Here is a 15,707-nt window from a genome sequence, read left to right as displayed (position 1 = left end):
AAGATTTACTTTTAAATATTGGCCCTGATTAAAATACAACAGGCATGTAACATTCTAGGCTGAAAGCCCTCATTAATTTCTTATGATAGGGCAAGATGGCTGAATAAACTGATCCTGTCTGACACACACAGTGGCAGAGAGGAGATTAGAGCAGAGAGCTCACACTGCAACCAAGGAATATGAAACCTTCCACCTCTCTAAATACTTCTACGTAACTACTGCAGGTGAGAGGTGAGTGAGGGTATTCCAGAGTAAGCCATACCTGTGGTGGGGTTGGTGTAGAGGAGGGGGGGCCGACAGGAGGCGTTGAATTCCTGCTCCCTGAACCCCCTGCCATGATCTCCTCTGTGATATCCTTGCCACCCTGATTGGGGTCACGGATACGGATCTGGGAGGACAATGGCACAAAAGAAGAAGAAAAAAAAAAAAAAAATCAGACCTTACTAAAGCGCTCAAGTCTTACAGCAATCCTGCATCAGCAGTAGATGATGTATTTTATCAGCTAAGAAAGGAAGGAATCAGACTTGGAGGGAATCTCACACTCAAATTGGCTGTAAATGATGATATAATGACCAGCTTTTAATTCAACAAATACACGTATGTTGTACACGCTAGAAAAATTGTTATATCGGTAATATCTGGTACTTTTCAACATAATTCTCGCTGGACAAGTCAACCATCAAAAGTTGGGTGAACTGAACTTCTACACAAACACACGAGAGACGAGGGAAACTAAGGCTACGTTCACACTGCAGGTCTTAATGCTCAATTCCAATTTTTTGATCAAATCCAATTTTTTGTCTGCTTGTTCACACTACGAATAAAATGTGACAGCAAACGCGCTCTAGTGTGAACCCTCAAAGCGGCCCGCATGCGCAAAAGAAGACGTCACACAAGGCGCTCTGTTTAGACCCAGACCAAACAGTATTGTTTGACTGATGGCCTTAATATAAAGACTTGTTTCGGACTTTACGTTTCCCAATTTGCTTTAAGTTATAAAGTTATTTTGTTATTTACATATGGCCTAATAATTATCCTTATTGCTGTTTTAGAGAGGAGCGGTGCTTCAAAGGATAGTTGCAGATTACTGTCAGAATCTGCAGATTATACAGTACAAATAAAATGGTCACGTTTCTCCAACGTTGTCTTCCCAACAGTTTCACTGACATCTACACGGGACGGCCAGGAAGCGCTTGCGATGTCTTATTGGGCGCTTCTCCAGCACTGATAATTGGCATCTGTCTTGTGTCAGTGACGTAAAAGACGGATTTAATGCGACTTGACCGTTCACACAGCAGTCGCTTTCTGAAACATCAGATGTGTATCCGATTCAGTACCGCATATGAAAGTGACCCAGATCGGATTTGAAAATATCGGATTTGTGCCGTTCACACTGTCGTACCATGATCAGATATGGGTCGCATAGGGTCAAAAAAGTCAGATTTGATGCGCTTTCGCCTGCAGTGTGAACATAGCCTAAGAAACAGTGAGGAGTTCCTTTCCAACTTTCCACCATGAAGAGAAAACACACCTTCTTTACATATAGGAATGAATGAATTACCTTAATTACCTTAAATTGAAACACAATTAAGTAGGAACAGTAGACCAAAAGGACACAACTACTTGCTTAGGGATAGAAGTGTTTCCTTAATAAAAAATAAAAAAAATACCCAGGCTTAGGACCAGTATGGAGTCAACCTGAAAATCCAAGTGATATGGTATTTACAGTGCCACGAGAAAGTATCCAGCCTCTTTCAGATTCCTTAATCTTTTGCAAATGATGATTTAATTGATTAAGAGGAAAAAAGGTATGCAAATCTACCATTAGTTTTTCATGTAGGGCTAGGTAGGTTTGGACAGTTTTTCCCCTTAATGAATGAAATTATCATTTAAAAACAGCAACTCTCCAGCATGAAAAGGCACAAATTAAAAAGTCCCTTTAATGTGTGACTTCTTTTGTGTGGCTTCCTCTTGTTTTGTGTATATTCCTCTTGTTTTTATTTGTTCCTGTTGTCTTACTATTTGTATTTCCTGCACAGTTTGTGTGAGTCCCCACAATTTCACTGTACATGTAAAATGACATTAAAAGGCTATTTGATTCTATTCTATGAAGAGGAAGTATTTAGTCTAGTTATCTTTGTCTAATATTAAAACTTGCTTGATGATCTGAAACCTTTAAGTGTGACATGTGCAAAAAACTAAGAAATCAGAAAGGGGGCATATACGATTTCACAGCACTCTATCCTCGGCGTGCCTCCCTTCCGCTACTTTACAGGATACAACGCGAGCTAATGTCATAGCTAGGGGCCAGCCAACGTCAACAAATGACCAGTTTCCAGCCCCAGAGACAAAAAATGAAGCATATCCAGCTGACAAAGAGACAAATAAATGCCACTGTAAGCATACCTAAAGGAAACAGTGTTTAGTCAAACTACAGCCTTGTCACCAGAGTGTTTTGGCCAACGCCCACCTATACAAAAGTGCGCAACAGGATGCTGATTCCAGTTTACTTAAAAGTTATAGGTGTCATTACTAACAAAGGTTTTGTAAAAGTTATACAAAATATCTTTAATATTTAAGTAAAGGATGCCCACTGAATTATGCCAGATTATTGAAGTAGTCTGTCATCTCTTTATTTGTGATAGACAATGTATCTTCTTCAAAGGCTTTGAACGAAAATCATGCAGGTGAATAAAAAAAAAGAAAAACAATTTCAGCCTTGGTTGGAATAATTTTCACTGTGAAATCGTTGAAATTCTTATTTTTATGTTGTGTGAACTGACTTAGAGGTGAAATTTGTCCCAAAAAAAAAGAAAAAGAAATAAGTATTGTGTCAACTTTTCCCTTTAAAAAAATTACAGAATTAATAGGATACTCACTGTTTTCTTCTCACGCTTGGTTGGTGGAGGTTGCTGTGGTGTAGGCACTATGATAGGGGGTGACGGGGGGTAAACAGACTGTCCTGGGAAGTAGGGTGGACCAGCTGTGGGAACGGGAGCAGGGACAGAGGGTGAGACAGGTGGGTGGTACCTGAGGGGATCTGAATGAATTTGCAAGAAAAGACAAACAAGAACAGAAGAAAGGACATCTTAGTTAAACCTTACAGTCACAGCACTGTAGGCACACAAGAGAGTTAGTGAGTGTTTGTGCTACTCTGTCATTAACTGAGATTTTATGGGTACAGGACTACCACTGCATGTGTATGTGTTGCATTAGTGACTCACGATATGGGGCTGGGTACTCCCCTGGACCTGGTCCAGGATAGAAGGTGCCAGACCCTGGGGGCTGTACAGAATACTGTTGAGGAGGTCCCACGTAGGGTGTACTGGGGCGGTACTGTATAGAGGACAAAAGAGAGAGACAACCAATGAAAACAAGACATGTACTGACCGGTTTAGTCTTTTATTTTTTGGGTCCTTTTTCGTTTTTATTTTTAGCATTTGTGGGAGTTTTTATGGGTTTTAATGGTCCTTTTGATGATCCTTTGAATAATCCACTGAATTCTGTCTAGACCAGTTTATTATGATCTTTTAGGGTTGTTCAGAGGACACGCAAAATATTTGTGCATAACACAAAAGGCAATGCTGCTGCTGGTGCGCAAACTTTATACATCTAATGTGGAGCTATGAGTATAGCTGATACTCTGCTAAAGACATAAAGACCTAGCATGTGGTTTTACTCTTAGATGCTAGTGGAATAATTCTGCATGAATTAAACTGCACAGTTCATAAATAATTCTCATTTATGTTACACTAGAGCGTGTAGTAATCCTCTTGTTCATTCTCTGTCTGAAATAAACTATTTTCCCTCCCTTTCAGATTACTTTTGGCCCACTTCTTTTCTCATTGGCTGCCATTTTCAAACAGAAGATTTCAACAGCAGGTGGGAGGGGCTTCTCTATTTTAAGCCAGAACTTTTTGGAACAGTTTGAAGCTTGGGCTTTTGGCTCTCATACCTGAAAATTTGCATTCACCGAACTTGTTATTTGAAACTTTGGGTACTTTTTATATAAGCACCCACTACTGTTATAGTATAACCATCCATTGAGTTTTACACTTCTGACTCTGTGTTATGGGGGTAGCAGTCTAACCAGAGATGCCTTCAGGTGGATACAAAGGCATTCCCAAACTAACTGACAAATACATCCTATCTCGTGTGCTCTCGGTCAGCTCAAAGATCTTCTCCCGCATGGATGTGCCAGAAAAACACCCTGAAAACAACTTCAGCAGCTGCTTTCAATGCAAAGGAGTAACTGCCCTACTCTGTGGAAGAGACCACATACACTTGAGAGGAGGTTACTTCTATTCGAGAGATCTCTTTCTTAACCACTACAGACTAGCACAGCTCAATTTCTTGGTACATGACAGTGTAAATATATATGACAGAAAATAACAAAAAGCACACTAGGGCCACTTAAAGCAATTGTTAATGTAATCAAAAACTTTAATCTTAAATATGACCATTCATTTTTATTGCTGGGTGCTGTCTAAAATGTTTTCCTGACACTTTAAGTTTGAATAATTAAATATACAGCCACCATAAAACTGGATGAGGTTGGCACAAAGAATGGAAACAGCAGACAAACAACTAGCCTAGCTGTTTCCAAACAAAACATTTTAACACCACCTCTGAAGTGCTCTAATTTACATATTATATATCATTTGAATTCTTATCGGAGTTTCAAATTAAAATAACACAGAAAAGTTGATTTTAATACTCTTGGTGGAAACTTTCCGATACATGTTTTTGCTGAAAAGTAAAAATAAATGTAAGGCCCAATCAGAGTTGAAGAATGGTATTGATAAATAGATAGAGCAACTATTTTAGTAGTCTTAATTGTACCTATAATAGTGACTTCTTTACCTGTGGGATGTAGTACTGTGCAGCCTGGGGGGAAGGGAAAGGCATGGGTGCCATGGTCATCATTATTGGTTGATTAGTGGGGTAGACGGCTGCCGTGGGAGCTTGTGAGCCAGGCCGTATCGAGGGCGTGTTCGTCGGGATGGTGGGCCTTGCAGGCTGCATTTGAGTCCTCTGAAAAAACTGAAGATAACAAGGCAGAAAAAATAGAGAGAGAAACAGCAGAAGACATTGAATACTACCCCAGATACAAAGTCTCATTTCAGCAGTCTGTCATGCTTTTTCTAAACTACAAGCAAGTAGACTTTTAGACCTTTACTCCAGATTTGGTTTTTATCAGCAGCTTAAAAAAGGCCAGTGACCACAACTTTCCCTGAAAGCAATGCTGCAGACAGTTCAGACTGTTTCATTAGACCCACTCTGAAAGTCAAAAACACTTTTATGTCACTTTTCCTCCAAAAATAACCAATAATCTCTTCCTTGAATTATTTACTAAACATCTCTCTGAAGTTTGGATTACATATTTTAGCTGGCAAGAAATGTGATGAATCAGATGAATATTTACATAGTGGCACCAGTCTGAATTTAGCTCACTTTACACACTCAAGTCCTTAATTTTTCATCCTGCCACAAACATCTAACCAGCAGCCTTAAAAGCACGATTAAGTCATTCAAACAGAGATGACATTTGAGTTAAAAAAAAAAATGCCCACAGCACAGAACTGCAATCATCCGACTCGGTCAAACCTCATGTGTACATTGCTGTCGTGATCCCGGGCAGCTTCACAATGTTTCTATTGTTAAAGTGTCCGACATGGTCACGATTGAGGTGGTGGATCATTTGGTTTAGGTCAGATCTCTTGACTCAGATCAAAATTGAGTCAAGAGACTGCTGTCATATCTTTCTCATTACAAAATTTTGTTCTAGCAATTCAGAGTGAAAAAACTAATCAAGGCACAAATGCATTAAAAGAAACAAAGATTGTTTTCTCTGTGCTTTATTTCAGTTCTGTTGTGTATGCTACTGTCTTTACACCACTTCCATTCATGAATGTAACACAATCAGGGTTAAAATATGATTTTATCACAATTCTGGTGATTTTCCTGTTTGGGAATGATGGAACCTCTTTAAATCCATCAAGCAGTCATGATGTTTCTCCTGTCAATAATATATCCTGTTGCCATTTGCTACCAAGATGAATGGGATAGATTAAACTATTTACTATAAACATTGGTGTGTTAATACATTGTTTTGAGTCAAACTTCCGGATATTTTATCCGTCCCTTGTTGCCTTTTTTAATCACAGTTTTATTTGGGATTTATACACAGATGGAGATTTTCTGTGGTATGAATATTAGTAAGATCACGGTATAGCTGGATAAGCAACCTGGAGGCGAGAGATAAAACTGTTCCTCTTTTGACTGCTCATATTACAGGTTTCCTCAGTATATCATCTGCCTCCATCCCACCCCAAACCTTGCATCCTCTTCTATCTCATCAACCCACTACATCCAAAAACCTCTGTGGACTTGGTGGCAGCGTCACCATCTCCAAACCATACATCATAGCAGGTCTCAATACTGTCGTGTAAAACTTCACTTTCACTCTTGCTGCAATCCTCCTGCCAGAAATCACAAGACCAGAGATAGACCTGGTTATGGTTTCCTGGAGAAGGCCCTAAAAACTTTAAGGGAAAGCAAAAGTTTCCAGTTTTTTTTACCTGGAATGTACAACTAGAAAAAAGTAAAAGCTCAGACTTTTAAGAGCCCTTAACTATGGTTTTTGTTTTGGCCAATCTCGCAGCTGTACAGAATGTGCGACACAGGCCACTGACCTGCTCGTCATGCAGAAATATGGTCTTTTCTGGTGTGTCAAAGAGAACAGAAAAACAAAACAAAAACATACAATACTCACAGTCACTCCAGCTACAGTGGCTTTTCAAATACATGTCACAATCACTTAAAAGTTAAACATCAGAGAGGGTCTGTATTTGATTAGCCCAATGAATTTAATATGCTGAAACTTTGTGTGCTGGGCCTGAAGAAAGACCACCACCAACAGCTGTGACCGACTTCCAAATAAGCGGGACTCAAGCTGGGAATACCCAACCACAGTCACAGAGTGCCTCAGTGAAGAACAGAATGGAGAGCAGAATAAACAATGCTGTAAAACAGTCTAAAAATATCCAGGAGGGAAATCACCTTTAACATAATAAATCAACTTCAATGGCTTTATTGTAAATAGCTCTGTGAAAATCTGGGAAATTACCGGAAAAGTCATTATCAGTCTCTGCTGGCAAAGCAAGAGAACGAGACAGAGACAAAAAAATTCAGAACATTATTAACACAAAGGAGCTTTGTCACTTAAAAACAGGCTTAAAACAATCACTAAAACAACTCCCCCAACAAGACTGTAACCATATATACATAAATTAGTCACCTATATAACATAAAACATATTTCCAAGGCAGCAAACACATTTCTTTTCACAAAGGACAAAAAATTATCTAAAAGAACAAATACTTGGGAGGGAATATACAGTTTCTCTCTAATTGTGCATGCTGTTCATTTAACTGTGCAAGGTGATAGAGGATGAGTAATGAATGGGGAGAAAACTAAAAAATTATAAACTGAAAATTCCACTAATGATCCTCCACGGGATAAAAGACAGGACATAGGGGAAAAAATGATGATGAAAGTCCACCGTACTAAGAGTACACTGCAGTGAAGATGAAGGGGTGTATAGGGTAAAAAGTCAGGAGGGATGGGATTATTTGAGCATGATCCTCGTCATGCCATGCAGGTCTGCAGAGACTTTAGACAAAGAGGTAAATTACCTGGATGGGCCTGAATCCTCCCTTGGGTATTGAAAGCAGGAAAAAAGAGAAAAGCCAATAGGAGACCATACTGGTGAGATTTAAGCGGCCACACACATCAACAGAAAGCTGTCCCATTACTTCTATCTAAATGACACAGTACCTGGTTCGGAATCGCTTTGGCAATATATATAACTAATATATATAAAATAATCTCAGAAAATGTGATGGGTAATAATTGGGCAGTAGAGCAGGAAAGACTCAAAAGTCACAGTCAAAATGTCAGATCGGTATTTCACTTGTTGCCATGTGGCACCCAATGTAACATGCACATAACTATTATTTAAACATGCATTTTTAGAAAGGGTTTCTTTGCCAATTGGGATGATTAAACCCTCGTGACAATGAAGTGGGACTTCTCTGCACCAGAGGGATCTCACTGTCACCTGAATCACTGGCTCAGCAAGAGGAGGGAGTGTTACGGGCTGCATGAACGATGAGTTTCAGACACATGTCTATATTATGGAGCAGATGGGCTTCATTTCAGTCCCCTGACCTTCATATGTTACTAGAATTGCCACCAGAGTTTAGGTGAAACCCAGGCAACAACCTCCTGGGATGAAATACGAAAACAAAGCAAAACTACCAAAAACAGCAGGCTTCACCTCAGCTAATTCAAATCACTAATCACATATGTACATGTTAAACAATGACAACGATAATTATAACAGTTCTGGTGTTAATTATAGATGCAAAACAACACGTTTCACAGTTAGAAAATGTACTCATCCTTGCAGATGATTTGCCTCGCAGTGGTTTGGTCCATTCCCTACCATTCCTTAATTCATTTAGTTTGCAAAGAAATAAACATAAAGCACATGATGTGTATGACAATGTTCTTTTCTTCTAGCCATTAATAATTTTTTTTTTTTTTGCATTTCATTAACTTCATGGTTTAATTTTTTTTGCTTCAATGCAGCTACCACATAGTTAAGTAGCAGCCACTCGAATTAGTCCCCTAATACATATTTTTGACCAGTTTGTTTGGCATTTTTTTCCAATATGGTTTGTATCAGTAATTGTGCTATTTAGCACTAATTAGCAGGTATCTGTGTCTGGAGAATGCAGTCGTACATTCAATAGATTCACCTTGCTAACAAAGTCCTTCTAATAATAGCGTTTCTCGCCACTGCTGTCCCTCTGGAGAATTCTCCCACAGACTTTACTTCAGGAGTACTGCGTCTCTCTCTTAACAGAACTACTTTACTGTGATACTTCTATTTTTAACATATTGCTAAAACCAACTCCTCAAACTCAAAAGAAAATGCTGAAAGTGAGTATCTTCATACCATTTAGGGTCACTGGGTTATTTAAACTTACCTAACTTTAGTTTTTAGTCTATGACAAAATATTTGAGTTAACTGAAAAAACTGAAACATTTTTTCAAACTTAGAAAACGAACTAAATTAAAAATATAGAGGAAATGTCCTTAATTTTCATCTTTTGGATTTGGTTTGGTCAAATTTATCAACACAACCAGCCTGAGGAGACTTTGGTGCATGTTTAATGAGATTTAAGATATCTGCATGACAGTGAGTCAACTGCCTTCAAAGTGCTGTCATTATGTCGTATTATCTTTTCTGATTTTCCTAAATCTTGTCCCTGAGAAAAAACCCTTGTATGATGATTTTAAAAAATATATAACTAAAACTAATGAATTTTAAACAAACTCATACTAAAAAAAACTAAACTGAAATGATCAAATTAAATCTGGAGTGTAAGAGAACCCACGCAGGCACAGGGAGAACATAAAAACTCAAAAGTCCACACAGAAAGCTCCCAGGAGCCAATGGATTTAAACCCAGGACCTTCTTGCTATGAGATCAACATGCTTGACAGCTCAAATCTAATAAATAAATAATACAAATAAAACCTTTGATTTTTGAAAATTCAGGTTTACAGAGTCATTTACAGTGAGAAACTCTCAAGCAAACAAATGTTTATTTTAGTGGTAACTAATCTCCAATAACTCTGCTCTTTTGGTTCTCACACATACAGACAGAAGATGTGCTGAAAATCATAACAGCAAGTAAAAATCGTGCTTATTTGTAGACAGACTTATCTTCTGACCAAATAAATGTTTGGATCTCTATGCTCACTTTACAGTGCATTGAGTGTGTTTCACTAAAACAATAGCCGTTTTCTCTGTTGGTATAAAAGGCCACTGTTTGTCTCCTCCTTCTTTCCGATTCCACTTCCGTGGTGGCACAAGAAATTTCAGCACCAATTTGTGACAGCCAGAGCGTGCACTTGTTTATGTGTGCGTGCGTCTGTGTTTGTGCCAGTAAACACGCCGGTTCCACTTTGATACCATCCTATTAATAGACTATATGAAATTTGTCTACACTGAAGCAACCAGAAGGTGAGGATGTTACACAGCAAGTGACAGGGGGCACATCTTGTGGACCAGTGGGTGTGAATAACACATCAACCTCATAAACGGGCAGCTGCATGAATCATAGTGGTGTGAATCAACAAACACAAAGATAACAGCAGGCCACATGGATTGAATGTCAGAACCCAGACATGTCTAAGACTCTTAGCATCCACAAGGTAATACACAAACACCATCATAAATCCCAAACTGCAAGACATGAACACATCAACATGCCTCCTATTGACTTTGGTTTACACAGTGTCTACAGTCTAACAGGATCCACAGTGTTATTTACACAGGTATCAGCTATCACCACAGGAAGATGGGGCCAATCCACACACAATTTTTCTAGGCTCTTTTCTTGACTGCAGCCTACCTGACCACTACCTTGTCTTAACACTGAAAAAGAAGTTTAAAAAGCAATATCTTGGTATTTATAGTGGGAACGAATTCCAAAAATATGACAGATTTAGCCACATGAGCATGTAATGTTCCCATTTCTGTTTTTAGGAAATATATTCTATCCAAGAGCTTAGGTGGAATATCATAATTGTCCTGTTTGCATTAACAAAACTGGAGAAATGCCTTAAAACTAAGGTAAAGATTATCACAACAATTCTCTACTATGAAATTAGTAATTTGGTGTCAGATTGATGTCTGCTCCAAAGAAGAGCAAGAATTGACATGCACCTCAGATTACCTGTTTGATTAACAAATTAATTTTAAAAAGTAGGCCCATTCAATTTCACTAATAACATAATAAAGTCGTACAACTGCTGTTTAAGGGCACTTGAGTGGAAGAGTGAATACTTTAAACATAATGTGTACTCAATCCAAACTATAAAAACTAAAAAAAATTGTCTCCCATTCAATTAGAAATAAAATAATGGATACTGAAAGTGTCAAATGAAATGATTCAAAAGAGACACTTGGCTTAGGCCGCAGTCACACGGGCCCACACCCAATCATCTGGCCACCACAGGTCACTATGGAAAAATGTATATTTCCTGACCAATTGCTGAATGGTTGCTGGTGAAACTGGTTACAAAGAGGTATACAGTGCTGTACTGAAACCCCCCTTGCGGATGCTTTGGTTGCTGGCAGACTGCTGCAGCTGAGCATGGTTTGCGTGGAAGACCCTGACTTGTCTGCAAAGACTCACCTACTACAGTAAAGCGTAAAACTGAGAACGTTTGCTTTCAAAGTCAAAGCTGAGCTCTCTGGAATGTTTTGACTCAGAACTTTTACCCTGAAGACCAACATTCTCCATTTCCAGTTTTACTACCACTTATTGTTGCTTGGTTATCTAAGGAGCTTGGAAAGAAAGCAACTAGACTTTGTTAAGTTTCTTGAAGACGTTTCACCTCTCATCCCAGAAGCTTCTTCAGTTCTAAAACCAAATGGTGGAGAGTCCCAGGTATTTAAACCCTAGTGGGAGTTGCCCCTTAAGAGGGTCATTGACCTAGTATTGATCATTACCAGCAGAGGTTTCAGGTGAAACCACTGTCAGACCTTGCCTCGCCCTGTCACGTAACATATTGTGATCACCTGATGCAAGACATGAGTGGGCGTTAAGGCAAAACTGCATTGTAGGTGGCAGACAGTTGGTGTGGTAAGCCACCTCCTCTGTTCAAGGATGGTTTTTCACAGTAGACTGCTTCTTTCACTCCTCTTTCAACCAATCAGCCTTCTCTGTCTCTATTCTATTCAGTTCTCTTCTAAAATTGCTGAGTCTTTTCCTATCGAGATGGCTCTTCCATGTTGTGCCATGGGTTTATAGAGTGGCTGTTTGGTTTCCCCAAGTAAGCCAAGAAGGATAACAGCAGCTCTATGGTAAAATTGTATGAACCAACAAAGCATCTCCATCTAAGTTATGAAAAGAGGAAAATGTAGAACTTATAAACCAAAGCTCGCCAACGTGGTTATATATGGCTGCTAACAGCGCTCTCACACTGGCATTTATTGATGATTTCACTGCTAATGGAAGCAACCAGATGAATGCAGAGGTATACAAAAGCAGTCTGTGTTCTCAGACACAAAGCGTCTGATGACGACTTTATGCCCGAGACTTCAAGCAGTCGTTGACTGAAAAGCATTTGCCGCAAACCGTTAAGTATGAGAATTTTGTCTGACTTGATGAGTTTCACTCTGACTACTTTTAAACACCTAAACTTTAATAACTGATTTAAAAGGTCATCATCTACCACACAGTCCTTTCTGTATTGATATCAACCTAAATTGTAAATTTGAATGCAGTGTCCAATATTTCTATTTTAAATTGAAGGTGCTAAAACAAAGTGGCTAAACACAATTCCTAATTTAAAGCATAAGGTAAAACAAAAATTAATATGCAGACAGAATCGCTTTCAAAACTGTCAGTATAATGAATAACAGTGGTTGGTCTGTACTCTGCTGTAGACTATGTGTGTTTGAGAAAATACAAAACTGAATAAACTAACCAAGTTATATAATTTAAAAAGCATTAAATGTCAAGGTTTCTTGCAAAATCTTGTGCAAAACATCCTACTTTTTCCACTTAGAACCCAAAGGAATCAATAAATTAAAAGCTGATAAAGGCCAAATAACAGTTACTGGAAGGAACTAATTTCACCCTCAACATAAAAATAAACATGAATAGTTCAAAAAAAGAATCAGGAAACAGCTCGGTGCACCTGACTGGATATCTTGATTAACTAGCAGCACGGAAACATCCCATGACAATTAAACCCTCTTTAACTGTTTCCAAGATTCTTGAAGGCTTTTAAATCTGAGACTATTTTTCTCCTAAGGAACAGCAGACGCCCCACAAACAGGCCATTGCCAACAGGGCCCAGCAAACTGCTTTGATGATGATGATGATGCAAGAGAGGGAGCAGGAGGGGCGTACAGCAGGGGTAAATTACCTGATGGTGGGTTGGTCGAGGGCCCGTAGCAAACTGGTGGGGGAGGGAGGAGAGGTCCAGCAAGGAGATTGAAGCAGTGATGGCAAAGCGGGGAGAAGAGAGAGCATAAGAGAGACACAGATACAGTATAAGATGAGCAATGGAAGCCGACGCTTGGAAGTACAACACAAAACCACAGAGCTACAAAGCTTTAGAGACACATGGCACATGATTCAACACTAGTTCTCAGTCACAGCATGCATTTGCAAATAATAGCTTGCAATTGTTACTTGTAACTACCACATTGAATATAACAGATTTTAAGGCCAGCGAAGACACTGTGAGTAAATGTCAAATGCAGAAAAAATACATTTGATTGTATAAGGCATACTGCAGTGAAATAAAATGGCTTAAGTGGCAGAATTTAAAACAAGGCTTACTGGACAGTGACTTATTTCCTGTTAGCTATGCTCTTCTGATACAGAAAGACTTACAAACAAAGTAAATGAGACAATATTATACTGAAATATTTTCTTCTAAGCTTTTTGTGGTAAGACTTTTTTTTTTTTAAAGATCATTCCCGCTTTAAAGGTTTTCTTTCAACTACACTGAACATTTCAGGCATATATATTTCAGTCAAAGAGAAGCAGAACCACCAGCAAAACCAAAAGACCTGCTTGGTAGTTAATATCAAGCTTAAAATGGACCTATGATGGTTTTCTGTTTTTTTTCCCCCCAATTCAAAAAAAGTTGGAATGATTTCTAAAATAAAAAGAAAAATTGCAGTTACTTGCAAATAGAGATTGCAATCTAGAAGTTCAGTTCCTTGGAATTGTTCATCTGCCTGCCTAACGATCCTGGTTATTTGTTCCACTGACGTCTGATGCATTTGCATTACGACGTCATGTAAACGCTCCATATTTTGGTTTGGAAAGTATCCAAGGTGGCATCAAGAGAAGCGCTCAAAAAAAAAAAAAAAAAGGACGTGAGGCTCACTTGCAACACAAGCAGAGCTTTGATCACAACAAAGGGGGGAAATACCTCCAACATGCTCAAACATTTGACCACAAAGCTAAATTCATATCATGTCCCATCCCGACTTGCAAACCACATAAACCTGTATTTTATTCACAATACAATACAGAAAACATATCAAATGATAAGGTGGGAAAATTTAACTTTTAACAAGCAAATTTTAGCTTATTTTGAATTTGATGGCAGCAACACGTCTCAAAAATGTTGGGATTTGTTTTTACAACCACCTGTAAACATCTGGAAACTGAGGACAGTAGTTGCTAGAGTTTTGACAGGACAATGTCACCCTACTCTACAGAGTCTAGCTGCTCAACAGTTCTGGGTCTTCTTTGTCTTATTTTTTCATTTCATGATGCTCTAAATGTTTTCAGTTATTTAAAGATCTAGACTGCATGGAGGGCAGTTCAGCAATCAGACTCTTCTACTACAAAGCCTTGAGCATTGTCTTGCTGAAAAATGCAAGGGCTTTGCTGAAAAGGACATCATCTAGATGACAGCAGATATTTCTCTGATGCTTTTCCAAATGTGCGAGCTTCAAATTCTATAGGCACTAATGCATTCCCAAATCATCTGAGATGTAGACTTTAAAACTGAGCACTCATAACAAGCCAGATGGTCCTTCTCTTTAATCTGATGGATGTAGCGTCAATGTTTTCCAAAAAAAGATTCAAATTTTGATTTCTGATTGCAAACAGTTTTCCGCTTTAGTTCTAGCGGTTTCTTTTATGTACCACTTGCTTTTTTAGCCAAGTTATTTGAAATGTGTTGCTGCTAAAATTTGTCATCAAACTCTTAAAATCTCAGTTTAAACATTTGATATGATTTCTATTTTCTTTTGTAAATCAAATATGGGTGTTGAGATTTGCAAATCATTGTGCTCTGTTTTAAATGTAAATAAATTCCAACTTTTTTAGAATTGGAGTTTGTGTATATATTCTTACAGTGTTGGATGTTCACATTAAACATGTCATAGTTGTTAATGAGGTAAGCATATCCATAAGTAATCCCTATGAGAGAAAAACAGAACCCATATGCTTTTTAAATCTTCTGTTTGTGAGAGGCAGCCAATCAGATGAAATTTAGCTTAAAAGGAGGTTGACCTTAAAGGGAAAGGAGGTGAAATCATTCATTTCAGTCAGAACTATGGGACCCAGTACAAGTCAAGTAATCGTTTTTATGCAAAGCCATTGTAGGAAAGTCAAAGAATAAAATAAACGGAACTAGAAATGAGCGCAACAGGTCCACTTTAAGCTTCCCTTAGAAAGTGAGTAAAGCTTAGATAAAGAATTGCCACTTTGATGTAATTTACATTCCTTTATTCTGCACAAGAATTGTATTGAAAAGCCTGAATTTAACATGATGACACACCTGACAACACCTGAACAGCTCTTACTTACTCTCACTAACTGCAACATCTGAATTCTGATTATTCAAAACATGATAAAAAATACTGATCCCAGGACTGATCTGAATTTTCTTTCCTGTAGCTAAAAGTTAATTTCCTACTATTTCTCACTGTCAGTAACTGTATAAAGTACTAAATGCAGATGAAAGGAGGAAAAAAAAATACACCAAAAGGGACTCATTTCCAATATGTTACCACCAACAACAAGCCCATAAATGAGGGAGACCTTATTAAATAAATATAGCCTGTATCGAGGTACCTCAGTGCCACAA

The 15,707-nt window shown here is 38.4% G+C and overlaps 1 protein-coding gene across 20 annotated transcripts in view; it reads right to left on the bottom strand.

Moving 5' to 3' along the window:
- eif4g3a (eukaryotic translation initiation factor 4 gamma, 3a) overlaps positions 1-15,707 on the bottom strand; it is a 69,139-nt gene that overhangs the window by 32,598 nt on the left and 20,834 nt on the right. For 8 of the 20 annotated variants that reach the window (XM_086293227.1, XM_086293231.1, XM_086293232.1 and 5 more), the window contains 6 exons: positions 13,017-13,049; positions 7,698-7,718; positions 4,864-5,043; positions 3,225-3,336; positions 2,880-3,040; positions 263-388 (listed from right to left, as the gene is read on the bottom strand). In XM_086293227.1, the coding sequence (XP_086149353.1) occupies positions 263-388; positions 2,880-3,040; positions 3,225-3,336; positions 4,864-5,043; positions 7,698-7,718; positions 13,017-13,049 (633 nt within the window). The remainder of the gene's footprint in view (positions 1-262; positions 389-2,879; positions 3,041-3,224; positions 3,337-4,863; positions 5,044-7,697; positions 7,719-13,016; positions 13,050-15,707) is intronic. The other 12 variants (XM_086293229.1, XM_086293248.1, XM_086293237.1 and 9 more) reach the window with 5 other exon arrangements.

The sequence above is a fragment of the Aulonocara sp. 'chitande type north' Nkhata Bay genome, linkage group LG5, assembly GCF_057382095.1.
Source record: "Aulonocara sp. 'chitande type north' Nkhata Bay isolate Kocher_YH1m ecotype deep benthic linkage group LG5, A_spYH_male_GT1.1, whole genome shotgun sequence".
In the NCBI taxonomy this organism is placed as follows: Eukaryota; Metazoa; Chordata; class Actinopteri; order Cichliformes; family Cichlidae; genus Aulonocara; species Aulonocara sp. 'chitande type north' Nkhata Bay.
The sequence above is the reverse complement of the archived record's forward strand: the minus strand, read 5'-3'. Positions and strand labels throughout refer to the sequence as shown.